The 22,013-nt window shown below is 39.5% G+C and overlaps 1 protein-coding gene across 10 annotated transcripts in view; it reads left to right on the top strand.

Moving 5' to 3' along the window:
• MAST4 (microtubule associated serine/threonine kinase family member 4) overlaps positions 1-22,013 on the top strand; it is a 574,884-nt gene that overhangs the window by 385,675 nt on the left and 167,196 nt on the right. Inside the window, exon 1 of one of the 10 annotated variants that reach the window (XM_046672113.1) lies at positions 18,619-19,125. The exons of 8 other annotated variants lie outside the window; for them this stretch is intronic. In XM_046672113.1, coding sequence (XP_046528069.1) covers positions 19,034-19,125 — 92 coding nt within the window. In that variant the 5' untranslated portion in view covers positions 18,619-19,033. Of the gene's footprint in view, positions 1-18,618; positions 19,126-22,013 lie in introns of those variants that run through there. One more of the 10 variants, XM_046672115.1, reaches the window with a different exon arrangement.

The following is a 22,013-nucleotide window of genomic DNA, read 5'->3' as shown; positions in this document are numbered from 1 at the left end:
TCAGAGTGATTTTGCTCAGTCATTTATTGGTTGAAGTTCTCACTGTCCAACTGAAGTGTGTGACAGCCCAGGACTATTCGAGCAATCTGGGCGGAGGCCGTGATGTTTGAGAATGGAGGCACCACAGCAGTGCAGGTGTGCAGTGCAGGGTTTGGCCAAAACTCACATTGGCACACAAGCGTAGCCCTGTGAAAATACTGTTTTATATGGTGTTATTTTTTCCCCCCACTGACATTTTGAAGCCAGCTCCTTTAAGGAAAGAAATACAGTTTCAGACAAACTTTTTAAGGGAGTTCCCAACAGTCTGCAATTAAACACATATTCACACTAGGCAAAAGTTTTTTTCAACCAAGGAAGAAGGAAACGTTTTTCTAGAATAAGTAAAACACGATCAGTATTTTTTAGTTAAAACATAAAAGAATTTTTAGACCATCTATCTTAAATCTTTGTTTTAAATATTTGTATTCTATGTCTTATTTTCGTTAATTTTTGTATCTGTAGTTCATGCTGGAGTAGTCAAAGACCAGATATATATTAGCTGAGAATTTTGCTTTTTCAGCTTTATTCTAGACCTCTGCCTTGAGGCATCTCTCTGCTTTCCAGCAAGCCCACACAGGTTCCATAGGGAGATGCAGAAGAAGTGAAATTCAGACTTAGAGATTGCCAGTTGTTGAAAGCTCTCTAGAAGGTTCAGTGTGGCAAGAAGTTAAAATAATTTAATCAGGTGAAATTTATGGATTATCAGTGGATTTCCATTACTCATGTTTTGCTTATTCTCTTTTACCCAAGAAATAAAAACAAATTTTTATATGGCCTTAAATTATCAGTTTTGTTTTAAAATCAATAATAGGGGCTGGCCCTGTGCCTGAGTGGTTAAGTTTTTGTGCTCCTCGTCGGCAGCCTGGGGTTCACAGGTTCGGATCCTGGGCACAGACCTGTGCACCACTCATCAAGCCATGCTGTGGCAGTGTCCCACATATAGGAACTAGAATGACCTACAACTAGGATATACAATTATGTACTGGGGCTTTGGGGAGAAAAAAAAAAAAGAGGAAGATTGGCAACAGATGTTAGCTCAGGGCCAATCTCCTCACACATGCACCAAAAAAATCATTAATAAACTTTAATTAGAAGAATATTCTATTTACGAAGTCAGTTTTTATTCCCAAATTTAAAGAGCAATATGACCAAACTATTCTATATTACTTTTTCTCTCAGTTCATGGTAAATTTATCTGGTCATATTTCTCTATAAGAATTTTTAAATTACTTAACTAATCTTGGAAACCTCTAGATATGAATTTATTCTGGGGTTTTCTGGAATCTGACAGGTAGAGTGATTTCACTGGAGAAACTAATGTTGTTATTTTTATTTCCTATGCTATTTCCAGGAGAATAGCGTGTTGTGATTTTAGTTAGTCCCTCCTAAAATGCTGATTCTTTGGATGAAAAATAAAACTATGCAAGGTTTAGAATTGTTTCAGTGAAAGCTTCTCAAGACATAACGACTCAGAAACATAGGACCTTAAATTGCTGCTTCACTCAAAGAAGCAGTTATGCCCCAATCTGCTCTGAGGTAGCAAGTAGGGTAGGAGAAGAGGTGTTATAGAGAGTCCAGGCATGAGACGTTCTTGTGATACTTATTATGCACTTATAAAAACTGGCTGTCTGGGTTATATACCCTGATCTGTTCATTGTTTCCCACTTGTTCTTTCATTTACTTCCCCTGGAAATAGCACATTGAAAAGAATCTCAATAATTAATGGCGTGGCTCATATTTACGAGATACCCCAAACACTTCTTTGCCCCTTCCCCTCCACAACTGTTCTTCTTTGGATGCTTATGTTAACTGATGGGCTCAACCCATTGATCGCTTGTTGAGGAATAGGTATTAGACCCACCTAGAACTTCTGTTACCTGGCTTATGTTTTAAAAGCACATACTAAAACAGCCTCTGGGATTTGGAGACTGGCCCAGAGCTCTCCACTTACGAAAATTACATGCAGCAGTCTTTACTTCCCCAATAAAGCTGAAAGTTACAAATACTTCTTCAAGTGTTAGGTACGGTATGGATACCTGGCAGCTCACTGAGGTATACCTGATCCCATTTCTGGGACAGAATCACCAGATGGATTTATTCGAGCCATGAATTCTGCAGTAATGTTTTTAAAACTGTGGTACTAAATACTAACAAAGGATACAGAAATGATTATTTTGAAGGGGAGGGGAGGACTTTTGATAATGTCAAATGCTACTGAAGGTGTTCAATGATGATTATGTTTATCTTTTAGCCTCTAGCAATTTCTAGTTCACTGTTTCTGAACAATGGAATGTTGTCCCTCCCTGAGCGCCCATCAGAGGCAGCCTGGGTCCTCCCACTTTTTCAGTGTTTTTTGCATCAAGTAGTGTAATTTGAAGGTGGTTGGAGTTGCTTCAGAAAAGATGAGTCTGCAGTAGAACAAACTGATATAGTTGTGGAGCAAGTTACTAAAAACCAGGAAATATATTTTAACAGTGAAAATATATAATGTGCTTTAACAATGCATGAAAACAACAACAGCAGAAATGAAAGAATGACGTAAATCACTTAGGATGAACTATTTTCAGTTTTCCATCATGCCTACCAATCATTTTCTGTATGCATACGTGATTTTATATGATTGTAATCATACCATAGCTATACTTTTTCTGTTGTTTTTTTCAAGTAACATATTACCATTCTGTTATAGAATCTATAATGATCATTTTTGGTGGCTGCATAATTAGTAAATAAGTCATTTACCCTTAATACCTGAGTGGAAAATAAAAGAGACGGTAGCGTCTACATCAGGACTGACACGCCTTTCAGTGCAAGGTTTTGCACTTTCACTTCTGGTTCTCTCTAAGGAGAAGGGGTAGGGAGGGGGTGTGATGGCCAGCACTCTTCAGGAAGCCCGTCTCCGGGTTCTGGTAGGTAGTGTCATCCAGTAAACTCAGACTCCTCCTGGTTGTGGGTGGCCTCTGCTCAAAACTACTCCTTGCACCTGTCTCAAAAACTCTCAATCCTCTTTAAAATGTAAACCTGGCTGGATAATCACATCTTCAACATTAGCAACTAAAACATTAATTCTTATTTAAACCTTTAGATGGGACTGGTTGACTGTGGAATAAGAGCAAGATGTAAGAATGGGCATTTGCTAAAGAGGAAGAGCGTGCTAGGAGAGGAGATGGACAGAGGAAGCTGATTGTCAGACGTTGCTCAGATCAGCTGTGTCTGTTCATCTTTGTGACTCTTACTAAATGGGATGGAAGTTTTGCTGTGGAAGTTGACATATTTGAGCCAGGAGCCCGGGGCTGTCAAATGGAGCCAGCAGATCACAAACCTGGAACACTACTGCTGTGGCTCTCTCAGTTCTCATCTGTTCCCTGCAGTGGGGGTGTGTGTTGATCATGTCCCCAGCAAGACTGAGTTTCCAGCCTCGGAAAAAGATCACCCTGCCTGAGTTCCTCATTTTCGCCATCTTTTCAGGGGAGACAAAGTAACACTTTACTTCAGCCACATGTTGTGAAGGAAAGTAAAAAGCTAATAATGTTTGTTTTTTGTTCATTTTTTTAAATGTATGCATTTGCGGTAACATTGCTTTATAACATTATATAAATTTCAAGTGTACATCGCAATATATTCAGATTGTGTGTAGATTACATCACGTTCACCACCCAAAGACCAATTACAACACATCACCTCACATGTGCCCAATCACCTCTTCCACCCTCCCCCCACTTCCCCTCCGGTAACCACCAATCCAATCTCTGTTTCTATGTGTTTGTTTGTTGTTTTTATCTTCTACTTAGGAGTGAGATCATATGGTACTTGACTTTTTCCTTCTGACTTATTTCACTTAGCATAATAGCCTCAAGGTCCATCCATGTTGTCACAAATGGCCATATTTCATCATTTCTTATGATGAGTAGTAATGCATTGTGTATATATACCACATCTTCTTTATCCATTCATCCCTTAATGGGCACCTAGGTTGCTTCCAAGTCTTGGCTGTTGTGAATAAGGCTATGATGAACATAGGGGTGCATGTATCTTTACGTATTTGTGTTTTCAAGTTGTTTGGATAAATACCCAGCAGTGGAATAGCTGGATCGTATGGTAGATCTATTCTTAATTTTAGAAGGGGGCCCTCCATACTGTTTTCCATAGTGGCTGCACCAGTTTGCATAGTGGCTCCTACCAGCACTGTATGAGGGTTCCCTTCTTTCCACATCCTTTCCAGCACTTATTGTTTCCTGTGTTGTTAATTATAGCCATTCTGATCTCATTATAGTTTTGATTTGCATTTCTGTGACAGTTAATGATGTTGAACATCTTTTCATGTGCCTATTGGGCATCTGTATATCTTCTGTGGAGAAATCTCTGTTCAGATCTTTTGCCCATTTTTTAATTGAGTTGTTAGTTTTTTTGTTGTTGAGATGTGTGAGTTCTTTGTATATTTTGGATATTAACTCCTTATCTGATATATGGTTTGCAAGACCTTCTCCCAATTGTTAGGCTGTCTTTTTTGTTGTTGTTGATGGTTTCCTTTCCTGTGAAGAAGCTTTTCAGTTTGATGTAGTCCCATTTGTTTAATTTTTCTGTTGTTCCCTTGCCCAGTCAGGCATGGTGTTTGAAAAGGTGCTACTAAGACCAATGTTGAAGAGTGTACTGCCTGTGTTTTCTTCTACAAGTTTAATGGGTTCAGACCTTACATTCAAGTCTTTAATCCATTTTGAGTTGATTTTTGTGCATGGTGTAAGGTGATGGTCTACTTTCATTCTTTTGCTTGTGGCTGTCCAGTTTCCCCATCACCATTTATTGAAGAGACTTTCCTTTCTCCATTGTATGCTCTTGGCTCCCTTGTCCAAAATTAGTTGTCCATAGATGTGTGGGTTTATTTCTGGGCTCTCGATTCTGTTCCATTGAGCTATGTGGGGTATTTTTCTGCCAGTACCATGCTGTTTGGGTTACTATAGCTTTGTAATATATTTTGAATTCAGGGAATGTGATATCTCCAGCTTTGTTCTTTTTTCTCAGGAATCCTTTAGCTATTTGGGATCTTTTGTTGTTCCATATAAATTTTAGGATTCTTTGTTCTATTTTTGTGAAAAATGTTGTTGGAACTTTGATCGGGATTGCATTGAATCTGTAGATTGCTTTAGAAGTATGGACATTTTAACTGTGTTAATTCTTCCAGTTCAGGAGCATGAAATATCTTTCCATTTCTTTGTGTCTTCTTCAGTTTCTTTCAGCAATGTTTTATAGTTTTCACTGTATAGATCTTTCACCTCTTTGGTTAAGTTTATTCTTAGGTATTTTATTCTTTTTTGTCACAATTGTAACTGAGATTGTATTCTTCATTTCTCTTTCTGCTACATCGTTGTTAGTGTATAGAAAGGTGACTGATTTTTGTATGTTGATTTTGTATCCTGCAACTTGACCATATTCATTTATTATTTCTAAAAGTTTTTTAGTGGATTCTTTATGATTTTCTATATATAAAATCATGTAATCTGCAAATAGTGACAGTTTCACTTCTTCTTTTCCAATGTAGATCCCTTTTATTTCTTTTTCTTGCCTTATTGCTCTGGCTAGGACTTCCAATACTATGTTAAAGAAGAGGGGTGAAGGTAGGCATCCTTGTTTGGTTCCTTTTCTTAGAGGGATAGCTTTCAATTTTTCTCCATTGAGAATGATATTAACTGTGGGTTTGTCATTTGTGGTCTTTATTATGTTGAGGTATTTTCCTTCTATACCCATTTTATTTAGAGTTTTTATCATAACTGGATGCTGTATCTGATCAAATGCTTTCTCTGCATCTGTTGAGTTGATCATGTGATTTTAATTCTTCATTTTGTTAATGTGATGTATCACATTGATTGATTTGTGGATGTTGAACCATCCCTGCATCCCTGGAATAAATCCCACTTGATTATGGTGTATGATCTTTTTAATGCATTGTTGTATTCGATTTGCTAGTATTTTGTTGAGGATTTTTGCATCAATGTGCATCAGTGATATTGGCCTGTAATTTTCTTTCTTTGTGTTGTCCTTGTTGGTTTTGGTATCAGGATAATGTTGGCTTCATAGAATGAGTTAGGAAGCCTTCCCTCCTCTTCACTTTTTTGGAAGAGTTTGAGAAGGATAGGTATTAAGTCTTCTTTGACTGTTTGGTAAAATTCACCAGGGAAGCCGTCTGGTCCTGGACTTTTATTATTTGGGAGGTTTTTGATAACTGTTTTGATCTCCTTACTGGTGATTGGTCTATTCAAATTCTCTATTTCTTCTTGATCCGGTTTTGGAAGGTTTATGATTCTAAGAATTTATCAGTTTCTTCTAGATTATCCAATTTGTTGGTGTATAGATTTTCATAGTATTCCCTTATAATCTTTTGTATTTCTGAGGTGTCCGTTGTAATCTCTCCTCTTTCATTTCTGATTTTATTTATTTGAGCCTTCCATCTTTTTTCCTTTGTTAGTCTACCTAAAGTTTTATCGATTTTGTTTATCTTTTCAAAGAACCAGCTCTTGATTTCATTGATTTTTTTCTGTTTTTTTTTAGTCTCCATTTCATTTATTTCTGTTCTGATTTTTATTATTTCCTTGCTTCTGCTAATTTTGGGCTTTGTTTGTTCTTCTTTTTCCAGTTCCTTTAGGTGCACTGTTAGATTATTTGGGATTTTTCTTATTTGTTAAGATAGGCCTGAATTGCTATGAACTTCCCTCTTAGAAGCACTTTTGCTGTATCCCATAGATTTTGGCATGCTGTATTTTCATTTTCATTTGTTTTCAGGTATTTTTTTATTTCTTCATTGACCCAGTCATTGTTCTGTAGCATTTTGTTTAATCTTCACATTTTTGTGGCTTTTCTGGTTGTCTTCCTGTAGTTGACTTCTGGTTTTATACCTTTGTGGTCAGAAAAGATGCTTGGTATTATTTCGATCTTCTTAAATTTACTGAGACTTATTTTATGGTCTAATATTTCATCAATCCTGGAGAATATTCCATGAACTTTTCAAAAGAATGTGCATTTTGCTGTTTTTGGATGGAATGTTCTATCTATATCTACTAAGTCCATCTGGTCTAATGTGTTGTTTAAGGCCAATGTTTGCTTATTGATCTTCAGTTTGACTGATCTGTCCACTGGTGTAAGTCGAATGTTAAAATCCTCTACTATTGTTGTGTTACTATCTATTTCTCCTTTTATGTCTGTTAATAATTGCTTTATATATTTAGGTGCTCCTATGTTTGGTGGATAGATATTTATAAGCATTATATCCTCATGTTGGATTGTTCCCTTTATCATTATGTAGTGCCCTTCTTTGTCTCTTGTTACAGTTTTTGTTTTAAAGTCTATTTTGTCTGATATAAGTATTGCTATTTTGGTTCATTTTTTAATGAACCATTAAAATCTACCTAAAAATCATAGACACATTTTATTGTGCTTTTTATTAATCATCATGAAGATCGTCAATAATGGCAGTGCTTTAAAAGAAAAATCATCCAACTAATTGACAAAAGGCAGCATGGTTTTAGAAGCATCCCTGTAGGGCTTGTGTGTAGAAGTTGGAGAAATAGAAAAATAACAGATGTGGTTTTTTTAAACCTGACCTTAGGAAATAACGTGCAGTCAAGGATTCTGCTGAGTAGCTACTGTGTATTATGGCATGCACAGATGAATAGAAACTGTCTTTGTACTTGGAGAGCTTAAAGCCTGGTGGAGAATTGGACCTATAAACACATAGTCCTGCTGTGGTAGAATAGCTGCCACAGAAGAGGCATGTATATGTGTAAAATTCATTAGAGATCCAGGAGAAAAAACACTTATGTCTGCAAGAGAGTCAGACAAACTTTGCTCGAGAGGTGACCTTACAGCTCATACTTGAAAGATGAACAGAAATTTTCCAGGCAGAGGAGGTGGAAATTCTAGGAACAGGGAACGGGATGTACAAAGGCAACGAAGTATGGCAGAGGTACTGTGTCTGGGGAGGTTAAAGTAATTCAACACTTGTGACAAGTACATATTTTATTTTTATTGGCGCATAAACCACAAGGGGATGTGTATCAAAGGATGAGGCAGGAGCGATAACAAGGGAGTGTGTCATAAAGTATTCCATTTAAAGAGGTTTTGATTTTCCTATGAAGAACTTCTCCAAGTTTAACGTGCATAAGAATCCCCTGGGCCCTTTGGTAGAATACAAATTCCTGGGCTTCACTCCCAGGAATCCTGAATCAGTGGGTGTGGGGAAGCCTCCCCAAATCTGCATTTCTCACAAGCACTCTAGGTGATTCAGTGATGGTGGTACAGAAACTGTACTTGAGGAAATATTGCTAGAACAGTGGGGAGTCACTGAACTTGATTTCACAGGAGACTAAAATGATTGTATGCACCTGTTAGAGCTGGGTAGCTTTGAAAGAATAGTTTGGAATGGGGAGCGGGAAGGGTATTATATTAGTGCAGGCAAGAGTTAATTGAGGTGTTGGGGAGAAAAAATTTTACTCTCCCACTCTTGGTTCTTTTGGCTGGTCTAATAATTAAATTGACACAAGACAGATTAAAGGGAGAAAAAAAACCAATTTTGTATGTATGGAGGTCTCTTTGATATGGGGCCCAAGAAGCGACAAAAGCAGGCTGTTTATATACCTTTAAACAAAGAAGCAATAAATTTGTGAAGAACTGACAAGACAAAGAAACTTAGGCTTGGGTACTAATAAGCGATGAAACTAAGCAGAGTTTGTTTACACACTTTCCTTGCCCTGAATTCCCTGTCTCTGGTGATAAGGATGTCTCTCTGCCTTTTGGTTCAGGGAGGGAAACTTTCACATGGGAGATTCATGTCCTGCTTTCAGGGGGACAGAGAGGAGGGTCCGAGTGTCCTTCTTGCATTGGCTGTTTCTCAAGTAACTTGAATTCAAAGTAATCAGTATGCCCCTTTGGTATACTTTGGAGCAGCCTTCCCTGACCCCCATCAGAGGCCATAACCAGGGTGTGGCCAGCAGGGAGAAAATAGGAGCATCTACTGTTCTTTTATGATTTTATCTACAGTGAAAATTTACTCAATTTATTTTTCTCCTGTCTTCTAATTTTTCAAACTAGTATATTCTTCTGCCACTTTTAAGTGAGATTTGCTCTACCCTCTTTAGTTCTCTATTTCTGCTGTGTACACGTCATCTGGCCTTGTTTTTCTTTTGTCCTTGGTGTATTGGCATTCTTTATAATTCTGTATGTACTTTGTTTGCTGAGAGCCACTGGTAGAGATAATTTTTTTTCACATTGATATTCATCCATCACCCATCTGTGACTTTATTGGATGATATGATTGACTGTTGTTATAACTCTTATTAACTGGAATAACTTCTTTTTGAAAGTTTGTTGATCACTGTGAAATTTAATACGGTTGTCTTCTGTGACATGTATGACAATACATTAGGTCAAAGAATATTTGCATAGTTGGTACCAGAAACTTGGTCTTTGCCTTTGAGCCCTCACAATCTAGCTAACGAAGACAGTAAATATGAATTATCTGCCCTCATGGAAAATAGCAAGTTGGTGTGTGATGGGGAGAGGTAATCCCAAATTATAACTCCTATAATTCTTTGAAGTCAAGAACATCATTTTTTCCTGCATATATATTTGGCTGATATTAAAATTGAGTTGGCTTTTTAAGAGTACATGATTTTTCTGACCAATGAAGCAAGAAAGCTTTCATGTCCAGCACAGTGTAGTGAAGAAAGTCTGAAATTCAAAGCTGCTCACATAAAATGCACAGCCTAACCAGTATGTAAATAATAACATATATATTTAACTAAAAAAAAGCACTGTATGGATTTATAGCCGAGTTAGCTTTGAAAATACTCATTTGCCCAGTTGCCAGAGCAGGTAAGGATTTATGTCTAGAAAACAGATGTTTTTCATTTTTATATTATCAAATTCCTAGGGGCAGGAAAGACTTCTTTTTTTCTTTTCTTTTTCTTTTTTCTTTTTTATTGAGGTCACAATAGTTTACAATATTGTACAGTTTTGGTTGTACATTATTTCTTGTCCGTCACCATATAAGTGCTCCCCTTCAACCCTTATGCCCAGCCCCCAGCCCCCTTCCCCTGTAACCACTGAACTGTTCTCTTTGTCCGTGTGTTTGTTTATCTTCCACATCTGAGTGACATCACATGGTATTTGTCTTTCTCTGTCTGGCTTATTTTGGTTAACATAATACCCTCCAGGTCCATCCATGTTGTTGCAAATGGGATGATTTGGGGAAAGACTTCTTTTTTAAAGCAATTTTAATATTTATTTCTAAGGTTTGTACAGCTTTTACATATGCATTTTATTTTGTTTGTCAAAACATCAGTCAAATTTTATGAAAATATCCAGGTAAAAGTGTGTATTACTAAGTTTGTAAACTCTTCAAAGTATTCTGAAATTCTCAGGAAGTTGAACTTTCAGGCCATGATAAAAAGACACTGTCAAATGTGTGGCTTCTGGAAATTAAATTTTTTTCTAGTTAAAAATAAGGTAGACTCATTGTAAAAAAATATAAAAAGTATAAGGAGGAAGAAAATCAACCATAATGTCACACTCATAGGTGTCCACTAAAAATACTTTGTTTAGTTCCACCTTTTTTATTCATATAAATTCATATATGTTTTAAACAATTTATATCATAGAACTCCATCTTTTTAGTAAACATCTTTTTCTTTTTTTAAGCATATTTCAGGAGCATTTCCCATTTATTACATATATTTTTAGAACATTGTTCTAGTTTCCTATTGCTACTGTAACAGATTACTACTGTAACAAATTACAACACTCTAAGTGGCTTAAAATAACATGTATTTATTCTCTTAGAGTTCTAGAGGTCAGAAGTCTGAAATCAGTTTTGCTGGGCTGAAATCAAGGTGCCAGCAGGGCTGAGCTCCTCCAGAAACACTAGGGTAGAATACGTTTCCGTCCCTTTTCCATTTACTAGAGCTGCTCTCCTTGCATTCCTTGGCTCATGGCCCCTTCCTCCATCTTCAAAACCAGCAGCATAGCATCTTGCTTCAGCGTCACATTGCCTTCTTCTGTAGTCAAATCTCTCCTGCTTCCCTCTTATAAAATACTTAATGATTACATTTAGGGCTTACCTGGATAATAATCTCCTTGTCCCAAGATCCTTAATTTAATCACATCTGCAAAATTCCTCTTAACATTTAAGGTAACATAGTCACAGATTCCAGGAATCAGAGCCTTGGATATCTTTGGAATCTATTACTCCATGTGGCACGATGGTCTTTATTAGTTTTATAATATTTCATTTTATGGCTGTTTCAGTATTTATTAATAATTGCCCTTATCTTGTAACTTTGCTTCCCCCCCCCAATATTATTATATTATAAGGAAGTCTGAGATTAATTTCCATATGCATAAATCTTTGTGCACATACTCGATTATATTTGTGTAAATTCCAGGATGTCAATTTATAGTTCAAATATATATTTGTATGTGTATGTTATATGTATATGTGTATATGTGCAATATACATTTGTGTGCATGTGTCTGTGTATATGTAATGTATGTGTCTCTGTGTGTGTGTTTCCTTTCTGCAGACTGCTTTCCAGAAAGTTAGTAGAGAGAACTTATCTCCTCTTGCTCTCACCAGCATTCAGTATTCTTTTTTTCATCTTTGCCAGTTAAATGGGTAAAAATATCTGATGTTTTAATTGCATTTCTATGATAACTAGTTAGAGTGAACATTTTTCATGCCTATCATTTATTCTCCCATGAATTAATATTTCTTTTAAAATAAATGTTGTACCTTAATAGATACAGATACTAAAGCTTGCTTGAGAACTCCTTAGCTAAAAAATTTGTGTCTTCATTGACATATTCTCCTCTGATTTGTGGAATAATTTAAATCAACTTTAACAATGGAATAAAATTCTTATTGTTACAGAAGCACGTAGTCCCTCTGTGTATACATGTATATACATGGTCTCTGTGTATATCTGTCTGTATACGCTCCGTATGTGGTACTTTGATGGAAACTCTTGCCTCTTATTTTATTGGGATAACTTTCCATAACTTTAGATGTCTGACCTGGAAAAACATTCAAGAAATGAAGAACTGATAAATTAACCTTAATCTTATGTTACAGAAAGGTCTTCGTATCCGCTGCTAAAGGGCTAAATATAGCTACACTGACCCACTTAAACCAAATTGACTCTCGTTATAATTGCACAGTAATTGTAAATGTAAACTCAGGCACTGGATAAGAAATGATGTACCTTAGACCCAAGCTTCTGGATCAAGAAACACCATGCCCTTGAAGTTAACTCCAGATTGAGAGCCTAATGCAATGATTGGTAACTGAGGGTCACTATCACAGTCAAAAAACATTCAGCATTGGGGCCGGCCCTGTGGCCGAGTGGTTAAAGTTCTGCATGGTTTGCTTTGGCAGCCTGGGTTTGTGGGTTCAGATCCCGGCCACAGACCTGCTCCACTCATCAGTCATGCTGTGGAGGCAACCCACATACAAAGTAGAGGAGGATTGGCATGGATGTTAGCTTAGGGCTAATCTTCCTCACAAAAAAGAAAAAGCATTCAGCTTTCATACAAACTAGTTATATACATAGACATGTTTGCATGCACATAACTACATTTGTGTGGTCTCCATTTTCTAAGATTTTGAAATCTGAGACAATAGACCTGCCTAACAGGTAGAGCATATATAGATAATGGGATACACTCATGACACTCAAAGGGAATAGACAGGAAAATCTTTTTAAAACATGTACAAGGTGAGTCTTCAAAATATCAAGATTCTAGACCTAATTTTGCTATCAAGTATCTTTCTAACCCTGAGAAAATCCCTTTTCCTTTTCTCCCTTGTCTTAACATTCACCCTGATGGTTGTGTTGAGGATTTAAAGATGAGGGAGCTACATCTTTAAATCAGGGAGCTCTTACTCTAAGGAGACTCATCTGCAGACATAAGATTTTGATTTGATACAGGGGGCGAACCTTTTGCTGCAGGAGCTCTCAGGAGCTGATCCTAGTAGAGGGATACCTAACCCAGTGGGGATAAGGAGGCTCACAGGAAGGCTGCCTTGAGTAAGTGGCAAGGAAGTTTGGTCTTAAAGCAAGATAGGAGTTAGCCTTCCTATATGTCAGATGAGGGCATTGATCTCTAAGCCTTGCTCTCTGCTCCATAATTGGATTTCCTAGCTCTGTTAGGCACTGGTGCTCTGTGTGACGACTTACTGGTGGATCTTCCAGAAAGCTGTCTTAGAATGGGAGAAACACACTTATCTCTGGCTCTCTCCCAGTAGGCTCCATCCTACAGGATGACCCCCTCCAGCCCTGTAAGGATGACATACATACCTTTTCTGGCAGCCTGTCCAGCTCCTCTCCCAGGGGTTAGAACTCTATCAGAATAAGCTATGGGGCTCTTCAAGGACCTTCCACTGCTTACAAGTCAGAGGATAGACTGTTAGGGTGATATACTTACAAGCACTGATTTTGAAACCCTCCTCAGTACCCCTGTACTGGGCTGCCCTCATGCATCTTGTATTCTACTTCTCTATCATACAAATCAGAGTCACTAATTTAGGAGAACAGCACTTCATTTCCCACATCTATCTGTTCTCTCCTCTTAGATTTTATAAAGTTATTGGTTATTTGCTACACTTTCTGAGTCTCTGATTTTCTTGGGATTCAGGGAATACCTGAGGAAAGTGTTACATTCTCTTCCCATTCTGACCAGTCCGTTCCCTTCTTGGAACTGTTTCCTTCCACCTGCCCTTGGGAATTGTGTAGTTCTTTGCTCAACCTATCAGGAAAGATAAATCAATTTAATTTTGTTTCCTTTGTTTTATCTGTTAACTTTAGAAATCTGAATCTCTCTTACCTTGTGATATTGTTTTAAAATATTTTAAACATTCCTGGGACGATATAATCCTACTTATTTAAATCTGTCTCTCGGTTTTCAGCGTTCAAATCTATTCCTACAAGTTACTTTTCATTGATATTTTTATCTTCATATTTTAGGTTGGTAACTCTAGAAGAGCTTTGGTTTGAATCTGCTCCCCATTGATGCAACTTCCTTCCCATTTCTAGTGCAGCCTTTAAGCATTATTTCTTAGTATGTGTGATGATTCCAGGGATTGCTGCCTCAGGATGGACAATTTGCTTTCCACATTCCTAGACTCAGACTCTCAAGACAGCATTTAGAAGGTGATCAAAGTAGACCAGTGGGGACAGCCTTGGGGTAGTCACTTCTCTGCTCTGAAGACAAGGGTAAACAGAGGTCAAAGTTAATTTATAGCAGAATCCCCAGCCCCAGCCAAGATCAGGTAGAAACATTTGGAAACTCACTATCAACCCCACTTTCCTTAGCATCTTCTCCTTGGACATGGCCTCATGACCAGAGTGTCAGTGCAGGGAGCTGACAGCTTCCCAGACCTCACACCTACATTAGAAAACTTCGTCTCCTCTAGTGTCTAGGTTCAAGGCAAGGCTCCAGGAATATTATCTTTAACACTGTTCTGTGTAAGGTGGAGGAAAATCCTACTGTGAATGGGCATGGGGCAGAGGCTGGGAAGTAGAGAGGAGAATTCGTCAGTGAAAAGGACCTGCCATTTTTTATATGTAGGAGGAGGATGAATAGTGAAGAATTTGACCCTTTCTTAAATACTCATTTTGTTCTAAGGTAGCATTTCAGTAGCGTGACAAGCTTATTTTTTAATCTCATTTACCTTTCTCATAAAAATAATGGCAGATTATATCATCCTGATTAAATGAATGAGCATTCTGGATAACAAAGCTTGTCCATTGCTGTGTAGGCTTACTTGTGCAATAAGTAGAAAATCTTGCTGAATATCCGTATATTGACCTATACCAGCTATAGCCTTAAGAATTTCCAATGATCTCAATTCCCTCTTAGTTCTATAGCCAGAGTTTTACTGCATTTGCAACTAAACTGTACTCTAGTTTCTGCCCATATAATTGTTTCGTCCGTAGGAAAATGTCAGCAGTTCTGACCATTTTAATTCTTCTGTTTACTGACTGCATTACCTTGTGAATCATAGGTTCCCAAATCAAGTCAAACTGGTTAGAAGACAAGTTACCCTTTAGTGCCACACCTACTGTTATCTTAAAGGAGCGTGGGAATATATCAGCCACTTTCACTATATTAACCAGTTCATTTCTGATTCCTCATGCCCTTCACTTATTGTTATTTTTTCACTTTGGATACAACCCAAATTCTACAAGCCTTTTAAGTGCAAAAAACATATTAAAGTTAGGGGCTGGCCTGGTGGCGCAGCAGTTAAGTTCGCATGTTCCACTTCGGCAGCCCGGGGTTCACTGGTTCGGATCCCAGGTGTGGACCTACATACTGCTTGGCAAGCCTGTGGTTGGGATCCTGGGTGTGGACCTACGTACTGCTTGGCACGTCATGCTGTGGCAGGCATCCCCCATAGAAAGTAGAGGTAGATGGGCACAGATGTTAGCTTCAGGGCCCATCTTCCTCAGCAGAAAGAGGAGAATTGGTGTCAGATGTTACCTCAGGGCTAATCTTCCTCAAAAAAAAAAAAAAAAATTAAAGTATACATAGTTAAAAATACTAATGTCTTTACCCATCCCGTTGAGAATATGCATGGTAGATTTCTCAAAACGTACAGGAGTGGAGATAGTAATGACATCTGTTTCTCACAGGCCAGGATATGTATCATTCAATCAAGAGAAGAAATACCCGTTTTATGTCATCAATTTATCCATTTTAGTTGCTATCATCTTCATGGGTGTTGTCCAAATACATAGGCTTTTCTAGAAGGACCATGGAGATTACGAGAGTTGGGAGGTACATTGTCATCAGGTCTTGAAACTCCAGAACTTGAGTCCCACCCGCAGCATCTCCTTCAAGTTGCCGCTACTCAAACATTCTTATAGGAAGTGCTCCCTTGTTGTTTCAGCCCTTTTTATCTTTGGATCCAAAGACTCTTCCACATTGTATTATTTCAGAATTCAAGGACAGCTGTCACTTGTTTCCTAAATTTTCTCTTCTCTGCTTTCAACACAGAATTCCTCAACCCATAATTTATAGAGCACACTTTCAAGTCCCCTTTTCCCATCTTGATTACTCTTCTCTGGGCAGCCTCTAATATGTAATTATCCCTCTTAAACTTAGATGCCTAAAACTGAGCACAAAAATTATTCCCTGGCCTTATTGGGGATTGAAGGGAGGGGGGAGTCAAAGAGAGTTCCCCTTGGATTTGATTGTGACATTTTTTAGAGCCATGATAAGACCCGAGGAATATTTGCACTTCTGTTTCCATTTATAGATAAAAAAATGAGTCAATAAGAGAAAGTCTTTAGAATTTAGAAATATCCTCATGGGATTCTTAAGAATTCATGATTCTTTGAGAAAATCAATTGACTTGTTAATCTGATAATTTCAGGGCATCTTAAAGAATAGATACCTGGGAATCTGAAGTGTCTCTATTCAAAGAACATTTATGAAATGCTTATATAAATCAGTAACTGTCAGATTTTAGAATTACAGAGATCAATAAAACATGGCTTTAACCTTGAGTAACTCACAGACTGATAGGGAAGACAGCCGTCAACAGTCAATTATAACACAGTGTGACCAGCGGCTCAGGAGAGGCACGTTCAAGGTACCATGAAAGTGGAGGGTGCCGTATGGGGTGCCCGCTACTCCAGTCTCACGCCTCTCAGCATGGTATTCTTTTAGCTTCTGTATATTGCAGACATTTATGTGCAGGGTGTGCTAGATACTGCATGAAGGGGTTTTTGTATGTCATCTTATTTATGTCTGTCAACCTCTAGAGGTTGGTCCTAGTATGGACCCTATAAAAATGGGGGAAATGAGCAGAGATTAAGTGACTTGCCTAAGGTCACAGTCAGTGCTGGATGCAGAATTCAAACCAAAGCTTTTTGCTCTTAGCCAATGCTCTCTACCGCCTTTCTCAGAGGGAGCCTGTATCTAGAACGATGATCTCAACCAGGGGGTCATTTTGCCTCTAAGGAACATTTGGAGATGTCTGCAGACATTTTCAATTGTCACAGTTGACATCTAATAGGTAGAGGTCAGAGCTGCTGCTAACCATCCGCCCATGCACAAGACAGTGCCCACAAAACAGAGCTATCCAGCCTAAAATGTCAATGGTGCTGTGGTTCTGAAACTCTGCTTTAGAGCTTGGGTACTATATTTGGGTTGGCCTTTAAGAAATACTTTTTTAAAACTTACAAAACATTTTCTAAAAGAAGAGATGGCTTACTATGGGACAAAACATACTGGACCAATCCTATAATTTACTGGTCAAGTGTATTTTGTCACTTGTAAAATTGAGAAAATGTTGCCTTCTTTGTTTACCCATCGATTTCAGGGATGTGAGGAGATAATGCATAAGACAGCCCTGTACAAGAATTATTATCAGAAATTCTTAGGCTCCTTGGAGACTCCGGGTCACAAGAATTAGATAAAGATGACCTCATGGTGAACTTCTCTTGTTTACCCTCCTCTCTTGTCAGCTGACCCCCTTATAGTCACCCTCATATTTCTCTAAGAAGTTTGTTCCCAGTATTTACTGGATGAACTAAACCATTTTTCACAAGTGACTTTTGCTTAATTTTTTTTTTTCTATTTAACATCTCTTGCCATATTACACTAGATTTTAGGCAGTTAATTTAAATTCTAATTTTTTTTATATACTTTTATGCAAGCATTTGTGGGTTTGGGGAGTTATTTGAATACCATGCCTTTCTTCAAAATGAATAACCATAACATTGACTCAGCCTCCCCTCCATTCCTTCCTTTCAAGCTCTAACCACTTGGAAGGAAAATCATTCTAGCATTTGTTAAATGAATGCCAGGTAGTTTCTTTACGCGTAATGGTTGACCATCCCCTAGACAGGTTGTTGTAGCCCGTGAAGCCAAACAGGTATGCACTGTAGTAATTCATCAAATGGATGTAAACTCATAAATTTAGTTTACTGAGGTTTTAGGTGAGCGTGACATCCCATTGGCGTGCTTTTCCTACACAACAAACAGCGTCTAGGCAAAGAGTAATTACTGACTTCCTTGGAGTGTTTGAATGGTGATCCATTCCGCTGTGAATCACAGATCAGCCTTCAGGTGTGCGCCGCGCACGCTTCACGGTGTTCCGGCCGCGGCTGCATTTATTTATTTATTTTAGGGGAATGATCCATTTGGGGCTGCGGGCTGGGGGCGCGGCGGAGGCAGCAGATGCTCGGAGTCCCGGCCTCCCGGGGGCTCGGCACAGGTCTCCGCCTGCCCCCTTTCCCATGAGGCCCCGCTCCTGGGAGTGTCTGCCCAGGGAAGGGTCCCCGCCGCCCCAGCCCCTTCCAGCGGGAGGTGGGGAGGCTGCACCAAGGTGTCCGGCTCAAGTCCTCCAACAGGCCACTTGGCTCAAAGTGCTTTTAAGTTTCCTTTTTTTGAGGAAGGGAGAAGAAGAGGAGCTTTTCCTATTTAAATTCCATTCCTTGTTTGTATACCAAAAGGAAACTCAGCACTGGGCATGTTCGGATGTGGAATGGTTTCTCCGATAAGCAACAGCCTCCCGGAACCGATGTCTTAAAATAGTCGTCTCCCCTCACCTCCCCGCGGGAGCTGCAAATGGTATCTGCCAAACAGATGACAAAGTACCTTGGACTGAATCACACACAGACAGCATTTTGAGCAGAACGCACGGCCCAACTCTTGTAATTACTGTTTGTAGCCGGCCAGGGCTGACCAGGAGAGGGCAAACCTAGGAGGAAATAAGTTTCCCCGAACCTTGGAGAAATGGCTGTGTGCTAATTAAAGGCAGGCACGGGGACTTCTCAGTTATTCTCTAAGTTGTTCTTGAGGTCACAGTTCACAGCACGTTTCCTCTGGAGGGAGTGAGTAGATAATTGGGATCTTTTTGTCTTTTTGTCTTTTTCTTTTTTTCCCCCTCTCCCCGTTTTGGCCTTATGGCCTTGAACCCGCAGTGAATTGAAGAGAGAAAGAAATGGATATGTCTGACCCCAATTTTTGGACTGTGCTCTCAAACTTTACTTTGCCTCATTTGAGGAGTGGGAACAGGCTGCGGCGGACACAAAGGTAAAAACGCGGGGATCCTTTGCCTGGAGAGGGAACGCTTTGGGCTGCTCAGGCGCTTGGCTGCCGGAGCCCCCTTAGCAACTGGGGTTTTGTTTATTGGGTGACAATTTGAAAAGTTTATACCCTGCCAGGGGGGCACTGTTTCAGGTAGTCCCTCCTCCTGGCGGATTTCCTGGGTAATTCTGATGAATATGCTTCCAGAGTTGTTCTTTTGAAATGTGGATAATGGGACGTTGACTTGTGAGCAGCGGGGGAGAGAGAAAGGGAAGGGGGAGGAGACAGTTTGTGGAAGTCTGTCTCTTTGATCTAATCGTGTTTATCCATTTCATTTACCCAGACCTCGGGGCTTCTGCTTCTCTTTGTAGAGCCTTTCAGATGTTCCCCTCTATTAAATATTTGACCTTTATGAGATGCAGATGTACAACGCAAAGATAACTCAAGTTAGCCTGTTTCGTATTGTCTGCTTAAAGAGACAGGTCTGCATAACTTTGCCTTTTTTTTTTTTTTTTTTTTTTTTTTACTGGCTTGCTGACATTTATTTCTAATACAGGACTGGCCTTTTCACTTTGTAATGTGTATTTGACAGAATGGATTGGGGGGAAAAGACTTCTAAAATCAAATGAAGCTCATGCCACAAGTGAAAGGCAGTTCAGATTTAGTTGCTGACGCTTGGGTTGAGAGAATATGGTTTTAAAGGGGGTGTTTCTCCTCTCTTCACATTTCTGCCCAGCACAGAAAGTGGCATTATTGTGGTTTTAGAGGGGCACACCCTCTGAGTTGTATAAATACAGATTCTTTGTTTTTCTTCAAAACTTGCCTTACACATATGCGTGAATGTGCATGAAAGCAACAGTGCAGTCAGTAAACAGGATGCTGACTATCAGATTTGGAGCTTCGTAATCTCTGTGCTCTGGTGTTTAAAGAACACACGAAAGTGCTTCATTCTGTTGGGCTATACTGATAACTTTTTGTAGCAGAGCTATCAATGCACAATACTTTGGAAGACGGTAATTTTTCTTTTGAAATTTCCCGTGGTATTTCCTACATTTCAGAAGTGTCCTAGAATACTCTTACCTGCCCTGTTTATATATGCACACGCATATACACATACATAAAACACGTAATGTGTGATGTGTAGATTTTAAAGTCATACTTAATTTTAATGCGACTTGAACAGCGTTGGTGCCACTAAAGCATGTTAGATTCTAAACTGGTGCCTTTTAAATAACATGGCTATGCGTTTCTCATTCTGCTATGTACCTTCAGAGACATTCTCTTTTCGTATTGATTATTTTTGTTCAAGCTGTGTCATTCATGCCCCAAACCCCCCAAACAACTCGTCAGTTAAAGAGATTCACTCTATCTATACATGAACAAGGCCACTACTCCTCATGGTGGTAAATCCTATAACTTCTTACCTTTTCAGTTTGTCAGGGGCCTTTAAATATTAATCTGAGTGGAGGTGTCCTGGCTGTGATACAGTCTTTACTCTCACTGGAGCCACTTCTTGGAAAAATAAGTCTGCTCTGGCATCACACTCGTGTGTCTGAACCTGAAAAGCAGTTACAGCCTTTCCTCCCCCACCTACCTGTTGATAGTATTATTGAGAGAGTCAAATGCATGCAGAATTCTCAGGCTGGTTTGCCCCTGGCCTTCCAGCAAGTCAGCCCAGAACACTCCAACTCCAGCAGCTCACACTGGCCGAGAGCTAGGTTCTAAGGTAACCTGGGTTCTTCCTGGCAAAATAGGGGAGTGTGAGAGGGCTGTCTCACTCCCCAAGTCAGGGACCCATCTCTTCAGTTTGGAGAAACAGAGAGGGGGCTGGATTTTCTTCCCTCCTTTTGAAGACGAAAGGTTGTCACGGCCTGTTGGTTACTGGGGATTTCCAGGATTCACGGAGTTTGGGAATATGTGTCCTGAAGATCATCTACATATATCTACTCATTATGAGTCTCAAAGGGCCAACACTGCTTTATATGTTTTTATGTGGGTTAGGAAAGATGAAGGGCCATGTCCTCCTCTCCAGGACAGTGTACTTGGCTGTTGCAGTCTCCTGTTATACACTGATCAGTTCCCGCTCTTTGTCCTTCCATAAGGACGTGCAGCATATGCCTACAGTAGTGTGACTCTTCCCATTCCTTGACCTCTCTTAACTGCTGTAAATCCTGTCTCCTCCTCCAAGACCCACATTCACCCCATTCCTTACCTGGTTGGTCAGGTTCCCTAAATCTGTCCTTTCAAAAGGACTTTGCCATTCCCAAGCTGTCCTCTGCTTTCACCAGCATCATGGAGGATGTGCCCAGTGTCCAGGCAAGGTCCTCTTCCACAGCTGGACATGCCTTAGCCCTGGGAGTATCTCTCCTGCCCAAGCCTAGCTTCTTTTCTACACACTGACTTTGTCCGATCATTCATTTTGCATGTTTTATCCCAGCTCCTTGTTCTGATTAACCTTGTAATCCAGAGGACTTCCTCTTAACCTTTTCTTTAGTATCAGCTTCTTGTATCTATCCAAGAGTGAAACCCAGCTTTGAGCCTGTGAATGAGCATCTTGGAGCTCCTAGGGATAGGATGTTTGTACCACTCAGACAAAAGAGAGAGAGACTGGATGGTTTCAGACACTCCCCTTACGTCTCTGTCATGGTGGAAACTGTCATCATGGCAGCCTTTGGGTTTGCTACATCATATCTGCCTTGCCAGTTCAGCAGGCACTGCTCTGTTGGTTTGCCTTATCACGGGAAAACCTTGAAGGTTTCCCTTCCAACTCAGAGCCCTACCTGGGCCTATAACTCCCTAAGTTCTTGGGGAAAGGAGCCTGCAGGCTAAATTCCAAGTCTAGACTCTTACACGGTGCTGATGAGCTGAAAGCCTGGGTTCCTCGTGCTGTGTCC

This window comes from Equus quagga, chromosome 9 (genome assembly GCF_021613505.1).
Source record: "Equus quagga isolate Etosha38 chromosome 9, UCLA_HA_Equagga_1.0, whole genome shotgun sequence".
NCBI lineage: Eukaryota > Metazoa > Chordata > Mammalia > Perissodactyla > Equidae > Equus > Equus quagga.
The sequence above is the reverse complement of the archived record's forward strand: the minus strand, read 5'-3'. Positions and strand labels throughout refer to the sequence as shown.